The 16,021-nt window shown below is 46.0% G+C and overlaps 1 protein-coding gene across 1 annotated transcript; it reads left to right on the forward strand.

The window, feature by feature from the left end:
* The first annotated feature begins 707 nt into the window (after positions 1–707).
* On the forward strand, positions 708–15,378 carry LOC110070808 (lysozyme C, milk isozyme). Its single transcript, XM_020778528.3, has 5 exons — positions 708–868; positions 4,455–4,616; positions 8,174–8,185; positions 13,444–13,510; positions 15,052–15,378. Exons 1-5 carry the CDS (start codon positions 730–732, stop codon positions 15,116–15,118), a joined length of 447 nt encoding a protein of 148 aa, XP_020634187.3. The 5' UTR covers positions 708–729; the 3' UTR covers positions 15,119–15,378.
* Positions 15,379–16,021: the final 643 nt, after the last annotated feature.

Consider the following 16,021-nt stretch of genomic DNA (forward strand, 5'->3'; position numbering starts at 1 on the left):
TTTGTAATAGGTTGTAATTTTGCTTGCATGGGAAATTAAAGCAATTGCCCTATAGTTACTGCACTCCTTGGCTTCTCCTTTTTGGGGGGATTGGAATTTATATTGAATGATCTGTGGGCCATTGCTTTGTTTTCCATATTTGTTGTCATATTCTTATTAGGATTATGACAGATTCAGTGTTTGTGGCTTGAAACAGTTCTATTGGTATTCTGTCCACTCTTGGTGATTTATTTCTTGCTAGTTCTAGCACAGCAGCTTTCACTTCACCTCTAGAACTGAAGGTTGTTCATCATAGGATACTTCTTAATTGGTTGGAATTTTTATGTCCGTATTTCAATTTATTTATTTTATTTATTTCCTTATTTTATTTCTATGCTACCTTTCTCCCAGTGAAAGGAACCAAGGCAACTCACAGATAAATTCTTATTCAGCGGAAAGTGATAATTAAAATTTGGTGAGGGGACATTCTTAAGTTGCTTTTTTTGTCCCAGCTGTTATTTCCTTATTCAATTGTCCAAAGTAGTCATAGCACCAGTTGATCCAGAATTGTAACATGCCTTTCTCTCTTTCTAATTCTCTCTCCCCCTCTCTGTCTTTGAAACTATTGCTAAATATTCTGCTTCACAATCAATATTCTGTTTGGCATGTAGCCAGAGGCAAATGTGGGGGCTATAAAAGCCACTTGCGATCTGAAGGAGTCCACACACCATCTTTCAGAGAACTGTAGCCATGAAAGCTCTTCTGGCCGTCACCCTTCTCTGCCTCCTTGTTGCAGTGAATGAAGCCAAAGAGTTTCAGAAATGTGAGCTGGCTTCAATTCTGAATCAGCATGGAATGGATGGCTACTATGGTTACAGCCTGGGCAACTGTAAATTCATTCTCCCTTTCTCTCAGATTAGGATTTATAATTTGATTCATTTGCCATATAGAAATAGCCGATTGTGCCAAACTGATAGATTAATGTTTTTCCCTGGTGAGCATAAGTTCATATTCTGGTGGTTATCTCTGGCTGATGTTATGAATTCATGTGGCTATAATCTTCAGGACATTTCCTTTTTTTATTCTGGACTGTATAAAATATCACTGATGGCCAGACACAGCACTACCTACAGTGTGGACTCTCAACACCAACCATGACATTATTAAATCTCTTGTTACTCTTACTGTATCTTGTTAATTTATGTTTTCCGACCATGTGTATGACATATATATATATGGAGGATATGTGTGTATGTGTTTCCTCTGAATATTTGTGTGTGTGTATAGCATTTTCTGTCCCACCTTAATTTTATTTATTTATTTAAAATGTTTTTATCTCGCCTTTCTGGAGTTCCGCAGTGTTCGACCCTCTCCCCAATGCTGTTTAACATATATATATGAGGCTGCTGAGTGGGGTCATCAGGGGGTGTGGAGCATCATGCCATCAGTATGCTGATGTCACTCAGCTCTACATCTCCTTTTTTCCAACTACAGAGGATGCTGTTCTGTCCCTGCAGCGCTGTCTGGGGTCTGTACTGGAATGGATGCAGGAAAATGGGCTGAGGCTGAACCTGGACAAGACGGAGGTCCTGAAGGTGGATGGTGGGCCCGCTGTCAGTGGTTTGGGAAACCCCCTCTCTTTTGGGCGGGGTGACTCTCACTGCTAAGAATGAGGTTCGCAGCTTGGGGATACATCTGGACCCGGCGTTCACCATGGAAACTCAGGTGGTGTCAGTGGTCCGCTCCGCCTATTTCCATCTTTGGCAGATTGCCCACCTGCGCCCCTTTCTTGATGTTGGTGCACTCGCTACCTTGGTCCATGCGCTTGTAATCTCGAGATTAGACCACTGGAATGTGCTCTATGTGGGACTACCTTTGAAATTAATGTGGAAACTACAAATGGTGCAGAATGCAGCGGCCAGACTTCTTAGTGGGGTGAAGAAACATTAACATATTACTCCCACTCTGGCCACATTGCATTGGCTGCCCATTCAATTCCACGTTGATTTCAAAGTTCTAATGATCACATACAAAGCCCTAAATAGTTTAGGACCTCAATACTTGGCGGAACGCCTCCTCCCACCTAGATCTAATCGTATCACCCAATCTAGCCAGGAGGGGCGACTGAGGAGCCTAATGCTGGTGGAGGCCCAGAAAGAAAAAACAAGACTCCGGACCTTCTCAGCAGTGGCTCCCAGACTCTGGAACATGCTCCCCCCTCGAAATTCATCAGGTCCCCTCGTTGGGCATTTTCAAAAACCAACTCAAGATCTGGTTATATGGAAATTTTCTCTCTTTATCTTTATCTATTCTGTTTTGTGTTAATGTTGGAAACTGTTATTTTATATTAATTGGTTTTATTACGTGTTTTGTGAGCCGCCCAGAGTAGACTATGTCTAAATGGGTGGCATATAAGCTCAATCAATCAATCAATCAATCAATCAATCAATCAATCAATCAATCAATCAATCAATCAATCAATGCATACATACATACATACATACATACATACATACATACATACATACATACATACATACATACAGTGGTGCCTCGCACAGCGAGGTTAATCCGTTCCGGATTAACCCTCGCTGTGTGAAACATCGCTGTACGGAAGTAAAAAAGCCATTGAAACGCATTAAACTACATTTAATGCGTTCTAATCGGCACGTTTACTTACCGTACAGCGATGCTGGCAGCCATTTTCGCGCCCTCCCCTCGCAGAATGAGGGCGCGAAAATGGCTGCGATCAGCTGTCCGGCGGGTCAAAAATGGCCGCCGGAACCGCCGAAAGGGGGCGAGGCGCAGTGTTTTAGGGCCCTTGGTAAGCAAGGGGAGGGCGCGAAAACGCTGCCGGAAGCCCCGAAATGGCTGCGCGCAGCGTTTTCGCCCCCTCCCCTTGCTTACCAAGGGCGCGAAAACGCTGCGCCCTGGCCCCTTTCGGCTGTTCCGGTGGCCATTTTGAAGCCGCGGAACAGCTGATTGTCGGGTTGGCAAAGCGAAGGTCGGCAAGCGAGCAGCTTACCGCCCTTCGCTCTGCGATTTCCCGCCTATACGGGCACCATTTTGTGATCGCATTTGTGATCGCAAAAACGGCCTCGTAGAGCGAATTCATCGCTCTACGAGGTGCCCGTTCTGCGAGGCACCACTGTACATACATACATACATACATACATACATACATACATACATACATACATACATACATACATACATACATACATACATACATACATACATTCTTCTTAAAAAGAACCCAATGTTCTCAATATTTAATATACTTTAATGCTCTTTTTCAGTGTGCCTATACTTTGACACACACAAAAAGAACTCTCTCAGGAGAGTGAGTGAGTGAGTGAGTGAGAGAGAGAGAGAGAGAGAGAGAGAGAGAGAGAGAATCTGAGCTAAAATGTTTCATTGGACTTCCAGGCAGAAGGCAAACAGTGACCTGCCCCCTTACCAGTAGGGTGAGACAAATACAGATGTCACACTGTTGTATCACTGCATTTGAGCCCAGTTTAAATAAGGTGGTTCATACCATGGCACTACCTACCCTTCTTTTTCCGGCAAGAGAGGAGCTGGGCTGTGCTTTGCAGACTCCACAGGACTGAATGGTTTTATGATCCTTCTGTAAAATATGAGGTGGCCGCACATGCTCCTCCTCCTCCTCCTGCTACTATGGCAAATATTCTCCTCATAACAAGCTTCTGCCTACAAGCCCTTGAAATCCGTGCCTGTCAGGGCTGTACTCAAATGCTTTCTCCAGCATGAGATGAACCAGAGATTCCTCCCCCCTCTGCTCTCCAGGGGCAGAGGTTTTCTCTAGCCCTAGGAAAGAAGCAATTTCAACAACCGTATAATCTACTGACAGTGTAATGCAATAATAATAATAATAATAATAATAATAATAATAATAATAATAATAATAATAATAATAATAATAATAATAATAATAATAATAATAATAATAATAAATGCATTAATTAATTAAATCAATTCTGTCATATTGTGGCCCTTTCCAGGGTTTATTCCGTAAGTTTAAGAAACACATCTGTTCAGACTGCCCCAGAACACACACACACAGACAAAGAGAGAGAGAGAAAAAACAGGTGCTTATCTATATAGTTAAGATGGCTGCACAGCTCAGTGATTCAGGTATCTTGTTGTGGAGCCAAATGTTGTGAGTTCAGTTCCCCACTGTGTATGCCAGAAGAGCCCGCTTGCATGGCCTTTGGCAAGCTGCACAGTCCCAGAACAGCCCCAGAAGAAGGGAATGGGAAATTGCTTCTATCAAGGGTTGCTGTAAGTTAGAATTAACTTGATGGTATATTTTTTAAAAAAATCTATATATTTTGCTAACAATTTAAGGATTGCTTTTAAATTATCTACTGGTTAGGTGTGGGGCATTTTGGTCCCTGTCCCCCTGTTAAACACTACCAATTTGAGCTCGCTTTATTGTGTTCTTTTTGTTCCAGGGATCTGCATGGCTTATCATGAGAGCAGATTCAACAGCAAGGGTGTGGGGCCGCCAAACAGCGATGGCAGTCGTGACTATGGGATTTTTCAGCTCAACAGCCGCTGGTGGTGTTCCAACGAACAAGGCACAACGGCCAATGGATGCACAAGTTCCTGCAATGGTAGGCAACATGCTAGTACAAGTGACTGAAAAGACTGACCGCCTGTGAACTTTTCCAAACTGGAGTGGCTGGGGAGGATGAAGTTTCTCAATGAAGGTTTCGTTTCTTCTCCCTCCAGTCAACATATTGCCCCCCCCAAAAGGAAAACTAATTCCCACTGTTCTTTGTGTTCCCCATCCTCCATGAGAAAAAAACATTCTTTTGCCCATCTGTTGAAGTAGAGGCAGCAAGCCTGCTTGTCAATGACCTGATAATCACCTGATGGTTGGATCACTAACAAGCAGGTTGGCTGCAGGAATTGAACCCGGGGCTTGCCTTCCCACAGCCAACCTGCTTCTCAATGTCCCACCAATCAAACAGACTGGCTGCAAGAACAGAAACTGTTTCTGTTCCCACAGCCAGTCTTGCTTGTCAATGTCCTGCCGATCAGCTGTTTGACAGGACATTGTAGTTTAACGATAAATTGACAAATATTTGTCGATTTATTGCTAAAATTTGTGCTTTGTCGCTTCAACCAACTTTGACGAATGATGGATTCCAGCGAAGCACCATTTTTTCTGATTCCTCCCCATTTCTAGAGTTGACTCCACCGTAGGTTCCATGGATTGAAATGGGCTCAGACTAGTTGCAATTTAAGACTGGCCTGCAGTTGCATGCACCCTGGAATTGGAAAGGGAAATCTCTAACCTGAAGCAACTCTTATCCCTACACAGCTAGACACCATCCAACAGGATTGCAGAGTAGGCATCCAATGATGCAATATGCAGGGGTGCTGGCAAGTCTTTGGGTCCAAGTCCCAAGTCTGAGTCAGAATCTTTGATACCAAGTATCAAGTCCCAAGCCCCAAGTCTGACTATTAAAAACAAGTCACCCCCCTCCAAAAAAGGGAGGGATGGGTGAGTTCCCAGTTGCGAGTCAAGTTTGGATAATTGAAAAAAAAACATGAGTCAAGTCCAAGTCGAGTCACCAGTGCAACTAAGTCAGATTTGACAGCAAGTCCTGAAACTCAAGCCCCCATCACTGGCAATATGATATGACACCATGATATGACATGATCCAATAAGGTACATGCTATAATACATTAGATTAGGCATCCTTCAGTCTCGAGAGACTATGGTAACATGGTCTGTATGGAACAGCATGTAGTGTGGGTGAGAAGGCCAATTCGAGAGTGACCATCCCTTCCACACTGAAGACAAATACAATCTGTCCCCTGTCCAGCTCCCTGATTTTGCTGGTTTCGAGACTGCCTCTTTACCTCAGCCTGCTGAACAAGGGTCTCTTCAAATTGGGAGAGGCCACGATGCAATGCCTGCCTCCAGGCTGAACGCTCAGATGTCGGGGTTTCCCCTGTGTTGAGGTCTATTCCTAAGGCCTTCAGATCCCGCTTGTATATAATACATACATGAGAGTGATTATCTGTTTAAAAATGTGTGTCCCTAACACTTGAGGGAACAATGGTCAAACATCCAAAGAATCCATATTTTTGTTGCGTGGTTGTATTCAATGAAATCTCTCTCCACAGACATAAACTCCTGGCAGTTGAAAACCATCCCAAAAAAGGGAAAGCCTGAAAGAGTTATCTCAATATATGGGCTAGGAATTTGAGCACTTCTGTAGCAGAATATTAATGGCAGTTTTATTTTGAACTTCATGTGCTGTACTTCTACTGTGTAACTAAAGGCATTTAACAAGAAATTCAAAATTCTGCAGGAATACATGGACAACTTGGTGTGGCCCATATATTTTGTACGACAATTGTCATCATCCCATTGGCCATTTGTTATGGGGCAGGAAGAAGGTGTCGCCGAGAACACCTTGGTGGCACTGAGCAAAGGAATGTTGGTTTTCATTCTGAAAAGCCACTATGGGAAGAAACAAATGTTAGAGATAAGTGAGCATTAGACTTAAAAGTACAGTGTATCAGTGTTGGAGAGCTGGGATTCAATTAGACTGGACTTAAATCCTGAAAACCAGTTGTGGGGGGGACGAGGGGAAAGTAAGCTATTTTGTGGGCCCTGGAAGGGTAATATAAGCCCCCAGTGTCAACTCACCCACAGTGTCACGGGCTTTCTGCCCCACGGCCTCATCTGAGTGGGCAATCAGAGAAAGCAGAGGAGGTGTGCTGAAGCCAGTGAGTGGGCAAGTGTGCAGAGGAGGTGGGGGAGGGAAGCATGTGTCACCCACAGAAGACCTGTGTGGGTGCCACACCTAACTGGGCCAAACCACCAAAGCATGGTTCATGCCCAACTTCAGCCAGTACCCTATTGCACAAATGTGGGGTAGAATGAACAACACACGAGCATCCCCCTACTCTGGCAGGTTCCCCACAGTGCAACCAGTTGTCTGAACAATTTCACGACCAGCACAATAATTGTGTGATCCTTGCTGCCCTGCCAAGGAACAGGACAACTGGAATTGTTTCCTCAGTCATAGGCTCCCTAGACTTCATAAGGTCTGAGAGGTTCCAATTAGCCTTTATTGGGGCCCAAAGTCAAGTTTCATTCCTAGTCTTGATCCTCTCCTCCCATCAGTACCCATGGGGGCACAGTTCCTTGCACTAGCCTGCCCCCATGTCCTCTGTCCACAGGGGGATTAGAACCCTGTGAAAGCCCCCCCACGCTGTCCATGGGCAGAGGCAAAGCTTTAGCCACTACCCCCTGGCTGTCCAAAGTCTGTGGCTGTGGCTGAGTTTTAGGCACTAGCCCCAGCAACCCAAACTCCTCTTAATGAGGACCGATAATTCCAGGCCAATGGGGGGGGGGTTTCCTACCATGGAGTTGCTCTTCTCTCTCTGGGCCCAGGTAGATAAGTCACTGGTGCTATTGTTGCAGCCTCCAAAGCCTCTTCTGGGTCAACGTTGGCTTTCCTGGGTGAGGCTCTACTGAACAGATTGGCCACCATCACAGAGGTCTAATTGGTGGTGGGAGGTGGATGCTCCACCGTCACAGCCCCTCCTGGGAACAAAGCTGACCCATTCACCTGTCCAGGACCCTTGGATGAGCAAAGGCTGATTCTCCCCAAGGGTGCAAAAAACTGAAGGCCACTCCTCCCATGCCTCTAACCACCCTTCTAATCCTGAAGCTGATGAGTCTCCCCCTTCCTCCTCTTCTTCCTTTATTCCTGACTCCCACCACCTAGCTTCACCTGACACCTTTCCTTACTGCTGGGACTCCTCTTCCTCCTCCTCACTGCCACCCAGGTATCCTGTCCTTCCTCACCATCCTTTCCTGCCTTTGAGCTGCCCTACGGCACCTGTCCCCAAGTAATCCTCCAGGGGGCATGAGGACAAGGCAGGCAGCCTATTGGGCACAAGAGAAGCATCCCTGTTACAAAGGGGCATAAAAAGAAGAGTCAGCTGGAAGGGAGGGCAGGACTCACATGATTCTCCCTCCACCAGCTGTTCTGCAATAAGATACTGGCAAATGTCTCTCTCCACCCTCAGACAATCTCCATTGCTCTTGCTGGAAGTGGCCTTTTGTACACAATATAGTTGGGAATTAAACTGTTTAACGATCCCCACTAACCTTCCTAATTTCTGACAAACCTCTTCATAGCTTTCATAGATGATGACTGTCACATACAGCACTGATGGTACCTGTCTGTCATGGGTTTGGAGGGAAAGTTCCATCCTATGGGGAGTGGAAGGCGGGACATCAGGGGGGAGGAGCTGTACTGTATATATATTTGGAGCTGGTGTGGAGAGTTAGGAGTTGGAGTCTGTGTGTCAGACTGGGTACAACTGTTTGTCAGTTAGTACATACCTGATAGGTTCAGGTTTCTATCTAGGTAGCCAGAACTGATAGGTTCAGGGTCTGTGCGTTACTTTAAAGTGTTCTGTGGGAACCAAACTGTTGTATGTATATGATTGGGACTATGCCACGTTACAGTATCCTATTTACCTGATCCTTTTGTTTTCCCTGTTTGTTATTTCAATAAACCTTGTTCTTTTGTTTATTAAAATCCATTCCTGGTCTGTGTGACTCCTTATAGGGAATGGTTGGTGGCAGCATAATTAAAGGGTGGTATACTCCAGTAGGTCTGGGGTTGTCACATTGATTGGTGTCCAGCATGTGGGATACGACTGGTCCAGTTGTCCAGTGGTCCAGCAAAGCCTTGGCAAGTGTGCCCAGAGCAAGGGGGGTCTAGTCAGGGAAAATCTGAGGGCGCGTAGGTAATCTTCTAGGCTTACCTCACGGGGAGGTACGCTAGTGGAAGAACGTGCAAACTCAGATTGGGGGGACTAGATTAGGGAGCTCTGAGGCAACCCGTTTTGGCGGGAAAGGGCTGAGGCAAAGCTGCGTGAAGTAACAGTGATCTAGCCTGTCTGCTGAGAGGCCTAGCAGAGGGGGTGGATTCTGCCTGGCAACAGTTGCAAGTTGGTGCTGGAGGGACAGCAGCAGTCTATAGAAGGCTGTTTCTGAGGCAAAAGGAAAAAAGTCGTCGTTTTATTTTGAGGCGTGACTTTTGAAGGCAGCCTGTTCTGGGGGGATTATGCCCTTGACTCGAAGCCAAATGGCAGAAATGGGGAAAGTGAGAGAACCACAGGGAGACCAAGGTTCTGAGGAGGAATTTGGCTCAGTGCAGGATGAGAGCACGGGAGAACTGACCTCAGAACTCAGAAAAATGCTCCTAGCCCAACAGCATGAATTTAGGATGAAACAATTAGAAATGGAAAAAGAAGAAAGATTAGAGAGAGAAAGAATGGAGGAAAGGGACAGGGAGAAACAAAGACAATTCGAATTAGAGAGAGAGAGAGAGAGAATGGAAAGAGAAGAAAGATTGGAGAGAGAGAGGATGGCGTTTGAGTTAAGAAAATTGGAAATGATGAACCAGAACAATAATAACAATAGAGATTCTGAGGTGGGCCAATTGTCTAAAACTGACTTGAAGAAATTCCCTGTGTACAACAAGGGAGATTGCCCTGAGGTGTTCTTTTCCCTCGTGGAAAGAGCGTTTGTGGACTTCTCAGTAAGGGAAACTGAGAAGATGACCATTATGCGATCTTTAATCAGTGGCAGCCTGGCAGAAGTCTATGCAGAGATGCCAGTGGAACTGCTGAAGGACTTCGCTGAGTTTAAAAAACTGGTGTTTGCCCGGCATGGGATAAATGCTGAACAGCTGAGGCAAAAATTCAGGTCACTCACAAAAAAACCAGAGCAGACTTTTACCCAAGTGGGGGCCCAACTGGTGAGGTTGCTAGAGAAATGGCTGTCTCAGGAGGGGACAGAGACCTTCCAGCAGCTCAAAGACCTGATAGCGCTGGAACAATTTTATTCAGTCCTGCATGGGGAACTAAAGTTCCAGGTGAGGGAGAGGAAACCGAAATCGGTGACAGAAGCGGCAGAGATCGCAGATTTTATTTACCAAATAAGGAAACCCTTAGGTGCTGAGGGGAAAACTGTGGGTAAGCCCAAAGAAACCTACAGCAGGTACTCTCAGGGACCAGGGAAAAACCAGCAAGGGGGAGGGGCCCATGCTGAAGGGAAGCCCTCAGACATGAAACCACCAAGACCTCAGATTTTGGAGGGAAAACCAAAACCAGATGAGAAAGACTCCAAATACAGCAGAAAATGTTATTTCTGTCAAGGAAAGGGCCATCTAATCTCAGAGTGTGAGAAATTAAAGCAGCTAAAGGGAAATTTGCCTCATGATTTGAGTGGAACCAAGCCAAAAGCTGTGTTCTGTGTCCAGACAGAGCAAAGCTCCTTGCCACTGAGGGAGCCTGTTACCATGGCTACTCAATCTGGACCAGTTACATCTGCTGATCAGGCTGGGGAAAATGGTCCTCTTGTGGAGGTCAAGCGCTGCTTACTAGTTAAGACAGATTCGCAATTGTTTGAGACCGCAGGGGTGGACGTAGGAATACTTGACCATCAGTATAGGGGGCTAAGGGATACTTGTTCCCAGGTGACCCTGTGCCATCCAGACATTATTCCTAGGAAGTATATAATCCCAAATGAGAGCTTGAAGGTGGCAGGGATTGAGGGGCAGGTGATCTCACTGCCAGTAGCTGAGGTACCTGTGAGCTTTCAAGGCTGGAGGGGAGTTTGGCGGCTAGCGATTTCATCGACTCTGCCAGCAGCCGTACTCGTGGGAAATGACCTGGCTGAACATGTGAAACGGGTGCTAGTGATTACACGCTCACAAGCTACCACGGGGACAGTTCAGGGGGGTACTGAAGAGCCCGAGGCTGAAGCAGGTGAGGGTAGTCCCGAAGCTGTGGCAGAAACCTTAACCACAGACAGCAAATTTGGCCAAGAGCAAAAGGCAGACGCCACTCTCCGAAAGTGTTTTGAAAAGGTGACAGACACCCAGCTAACACCTGAAACCCCAGCGAGATTTCGCGAGGAAAAGGGAATTTTATATAGAGAGACCCTGATGAATATCTCAAAAGGGGGAGATGGGATCAGAAGTCAGCTAGTGGTACCTGAAAAGTATCGCCCCATGATCTTACAAAGGGGGCACTCTGACATGTTTGCTGCGCACTTAGGGGTGAACAAAACACAGCAGAGAATCACACAAAATTTTTACTGGCCTGAAATAGGGAAGCAGATCAAGGAGTTCTGTAAACAATGTGATGTGTGTCAGAGGCAGGGGAATAACCGGGACAGGACCAAAGCGAAGTTGTGCCCTTTGCCTGTGATTGACACCCCGTTCAAATGTATAGGAGTGGATATTGTGGGACCTTTGCCCAAGGCCACAAAGAGGGGGAACCGGTTCATTCTCACCACTGTGGACCATGCCACGAGGTACCCCGAAGCCATTCCCTTGATTAACATCGAAACTAACACAGTGGCAGATGCCTTGGTGGGGTATATGTCCAGGATGGGATTTGCCTCAGAAATAATCACAGATTTGGGCACATCGTTTACATCAAAGCTCATGAAACGGTTATGGCAAATCTGTGGAATTAAACACAAGGAAACCACTGCCTATCACCCCGAAAGTAATGGGTTAACGGAGAAGTTCAATGGGACTCTGATGCGCATGATTAGGGCTTACTTGGCAGAGAATCCAAACAATTGGGACCAGAAGCTGCAATCCCTTTTGTTTGCTTATCGATCGGTGCCCCAAGCCAGTACCGGGTTCAGTCTGTTTGAACTTTTGTTTGGGAGAAAAGTAAAAGGTCCACTTGATTTAATCAAACAGAATTGGGAGCAGATCACCCAGGGTGACCCACAAGATGTTGTGACGTACATAGACACTGTAATGAATGACCTGAAGAGAAACCTAGAGCTAGCAGCAGAAAACCTGCAAGCTCAGAAGGTCAGACAGAAAACCTGGTATGACCAGAAAGCCAGGGAGAGGCACTTTAACCCAGGGGAGGAAGTGCTTTGGCTTAGGCCCTGCAAAGAGAACAAACTGCAGCTGGGTAGCCCAGAAATAAAATACTTGAGTCACATAGTAGGGGGAGGAGTGATCAAACCCCTAGAGGCCAAGATAGAAGCCGTTCGTGATTGGCCCAGACCCAACACCAAGAAAAAAGTCAAATCATTTCTTGGGTTGGTGGGCTACTACAGAAAGTTCATCCCGAGGTTTAGCGAGATGGCGACTCCGCTGACCGATCGGACGCGGAAGAAGACTGATGACCGCATCCCGTGGACCAGCGACTGTGAGGAGGCGTTCCAGAGGTTGAAGGAGGCGCTCATCCATTATCCAGTGCTGCGTGCTCCCGACTTCGACCGGGAGTTCATCATCTACACCGATGCGTCTAACAGCGGGGTAGGAGCAGTTCTTTGCCAGGAGGATGAAAATGGTGACCAGCATCCAGTGTCCTACCTGAGTAGGAAACTCCAGAAAGGTGAGAGACATTTGGCAACCGTGGAAAAGGAGTGCCTGGCCATAGTATACGCGATTCAGAAGGCCAAACCTTACATCTGGGGAAGACATTTTGTTCTGTGCACTGACCACTCACCACTGCAGTGGTTAAAGACAATGAAAACCCATAATAGTAAACTTATGAGGTGGGCTTTAAACCTGCAAGATTTTGCCTTTGAAGTAAAGGTGGTCAGAGGGTCAATGAACTGTGTTGCTGACGCCTTGTCAAGAAGACCCGACGAGTGAAGACGGCGAAGAAACCATGGACTATGTATATTTTGGTGACCAAAAGTTAAATGTACCTGTTTATTGAACAGGCTTGGTTTGTATTAATAAAGGTAACTTAATGTATTGCAAATGTTAATGTTTAAATGCATAAGTGATATGTTTGACCTAGAGTGAGTAAGTATGGGTTATGGGATTGTGTTATAATGTAAAACTGTTTATGTGTTTTGATCCTGGTTGTTTTTTTGGAGAAAAGCACTTTAGCTTTTCCCCCGCAAAACAACTTATAAAGAGGGGAGGTGTCACATACAGCACTGATGGTACCTGTCTGTCATGGGTTTGGAGGGAAAGTTCCATCCTATGGGGAGTGGAAGGCGGGACATCAGGGGGGAGGAGCTGTACTGTATATATATTTGGAGCTGGTGTGGAGAGTTAGGAGTTGGAGTCTGTGTGTCAGACTGGGTACAACTGTTTGTCAGTTAGTACATACCTGATAGGTTCAGGTTTCTATCTAGGTAGCCAGAACTGATAGGTTCAGGGTCTGTGCGTTACTTTAAAGTGTTCTGTGGGAACCAAACTGTTGTATGTATATGATTGGGACTATGCCACGTTACAGTATCCTATTTACCTGATCCTTTTGTTTTCCCTGTTTGTTATTTCAATAAACCTTGTTCTTTTGTTTATTAAAATCCATTCCTGGTCTGTGTGACTCCTTATAGGGAATGGTTGGTGGCAGCATAATTAAAGGGTGGTATACTCCAGTAGGTCTGGGGTTGTCACAATGACATCACAGATGATATCAACTGCGCGAAGAGAGTTGTCCAAGACCCCAACAGGATGGATGCCTGGTGAGTCCACCTCTCTCTGCTTATAAGATTTGCAACGGAAGGAACAGTGCATACACTTGGCTTGAATCACTTACATGTTTATTCGGAAGTAATCTCCAGCAAAATCACCACAGCCCATTCTCAGATATGTATCAGGCCCTGCCTTGGGCTTCACTCTAGTATTGCATCTATCTTTGATGGAAGCTTGGCACAGAGCTTGGAAACATGATTGAAGTAATAAGGAGGATTTCACTTCTCACTTCCAACTAGCCATTTCAGGAACCATCTGAGTCTAAGCCATGACCCAGTTAGCTCCTGGCAGTGCTAGCTGAGAGCGCTTTGGGTTATTCTCCCCGCATAGCACAAAGAGGGAGGAGGAATAAAGCCACCCATGTCTCAGGCAGCATGAGGAATCTGTCCCTTAGCCCATTTTAGTTCCCATCCCTCTCTTAATGGATGCCTCACCTGTGAACGTTTTAGGAACTCTCAGAGGTGGTCCACCTAGTGGTTATCAAAGAGGTTCCCATCTACAGGCATTCAGTTGGGTTTGAGTTTGGCCTCATCCAGCATCCACCCTGAAAGGTCTTGCATGGTTTGTAGCCTCCTAAGAATAGCAGGGCATACTTAAATATTAAGACAGAGATGCTTTATTAAAATAGAGTAATTTTAAAACTTTCTTTTGGCGCCAGAAAGCCACATACCCATGCATCCCTGCATAATCATATGAGAGGTGCTTTTTTCACCTTCTTTGGCTTTGTTATAAATATTGTATCTCCATAAGGGATTGGAGAAGGAGGTCTGGTGACTGGCATGCCTCTTGAGTAATAGATGGGCATGAACCACAGTTCAGCAGTTTGCACAGTTCAGCTGCACAGCTGTTCCATGGACACCCCCGGCTTCCCTTTGCCCTACCTCCTCCAGCAGGCACCCACATCTAGGCAGCATGTGGTGTGGCTTCCCAGACCTGCCCGCTCCAGGCGCTATCTCTGAGTGGGCTCCCACTGAGTGGAACAATTCAAGGCAAGGAAAGCCTGGGTGCCTGCAGAACAGCTGTGCAGCTGGACAGTCAAACTGTGGTTCATGTCCATCTCTACTTGTGAGCACTTAGAGGCGTCCTGTCAGACCCTTAGAGCCAGCTAGCTAGGGAGAAGGTGGTGCAGACATTCTTGGGCCCTACTGGATTTATCCCTTCCTTACTCGGTCCAATAGAAGGAGAGGAAAAGGAAGGTCCTCATCTCCTTTTGCCCTTTTGATGGCCAGGCGACATCAGTCTTGGCTTAGAAGACTCTCTGAGTCAATGCCTGGTGCTAAAATGGTCTTGTCCTCTTTGGAGACAAAGTTATATATTTAGATATTTCAGGTTTTTATGGGTCCATCGGGTGCCCACAATTTGAGATTAGTGTGGTTCCAGTTGCATCTTCTCCTTGAATTGGGTGATAAAGATACAGCTCTGTTTGAATTCAGAATGTGTCTTATGCCTTCCTGGCAGGCTGGGTGGAGGTGCAAGTACTGATGGAACTGATTTCCTCCCTCTTCTAAAATGTTCTCATTTTGACTTTCAGGGTAGCATGGGTGAACAATTGCAAAGGGAGAGATCTCTCAAGCTGGACTTCTGACTGCAACCTCTGAATCTGATGGTCTTACATAAAATCCAACATTTCTCCTGCCTCTCCTGCAATGATCATGACAGTTCTCCCTTTATCAGCAGGTTTCAGCCAGGTTATTTCCCCCCCCCCTCTTCATGTATTTGCATACCACAATCCATGTGGTGAGCAGAATGGTATTCTCCTCATATGTATGGAGTAGGTGGAGATGGGCAATGATCTTGATTGAGCTTGTCTTTTTCTTGGCTGGAAAATCTTCAATAAACTGAGCATCATCAAGTCTTATTTTCTGTCTGATGGGTGATTCAAAGAAGAATGAAGCAAATAAAGGTAGATTACATCAAGCTTTGATCTTCTCCCCAGCTCCTCTGCACCGTTAACGTGGCTATGCAAGACCATCATGCCTGGAACTGGCCTCCAAAAGCCATACTTTCAGCCATTGTGGCACAGCAGCTGAGCAAAGTCCTACCCCCCCACCCCAGAGACAGGCTAGGACATCTAAACAAATTTCTGACCCCTTTTTATACAGCAAAGGACCTGTTCCAGACCCTTCTAATCAACATTCAGATTCCTTGCAATGTTCATGAAGGCAAGAGCACTTTCTACCCCTTTCCTATCACACAGCTGTAACCCTCCCTCAGTTTGCATGGCTCCTGGGAGGAAGTAGGCTGGCTTTGATGTCCTCCCTGGCAAGAAGCTGTAGGTGTTGTTTTCTCCTTGGTCCATGACAGATGCTGACCCCCACCTTCTCAGCCAGCTTTTCCTAGGCGCTCACATAGAAGCCCAATGTTTCTAGATAGATTCAACATTCCATGTTCCCCTGGTTTCTTGGTTTCTTCACATACATTACCCAATTGAAAGAACTTCTCTGGCTTTCCAATGGGAATCAATCATTTACAGATGGATACGGTTGGTCCTCGGCACTGTT

This window comes from Pogona vitticeps, chromosome 2 (assembly GCF_051106095.1).
Source record: "Pogona vitticeps strain Pit_001003342236 chromosome 2, PviZW2.1, whole genome shotgun sequence".
NCBI classification, from domain to species: Eukaryota; Metazoa; Chordata; class Lepidosauria; order Squamata; family Agamidae; genus Pogona; species Pogona vitticeps.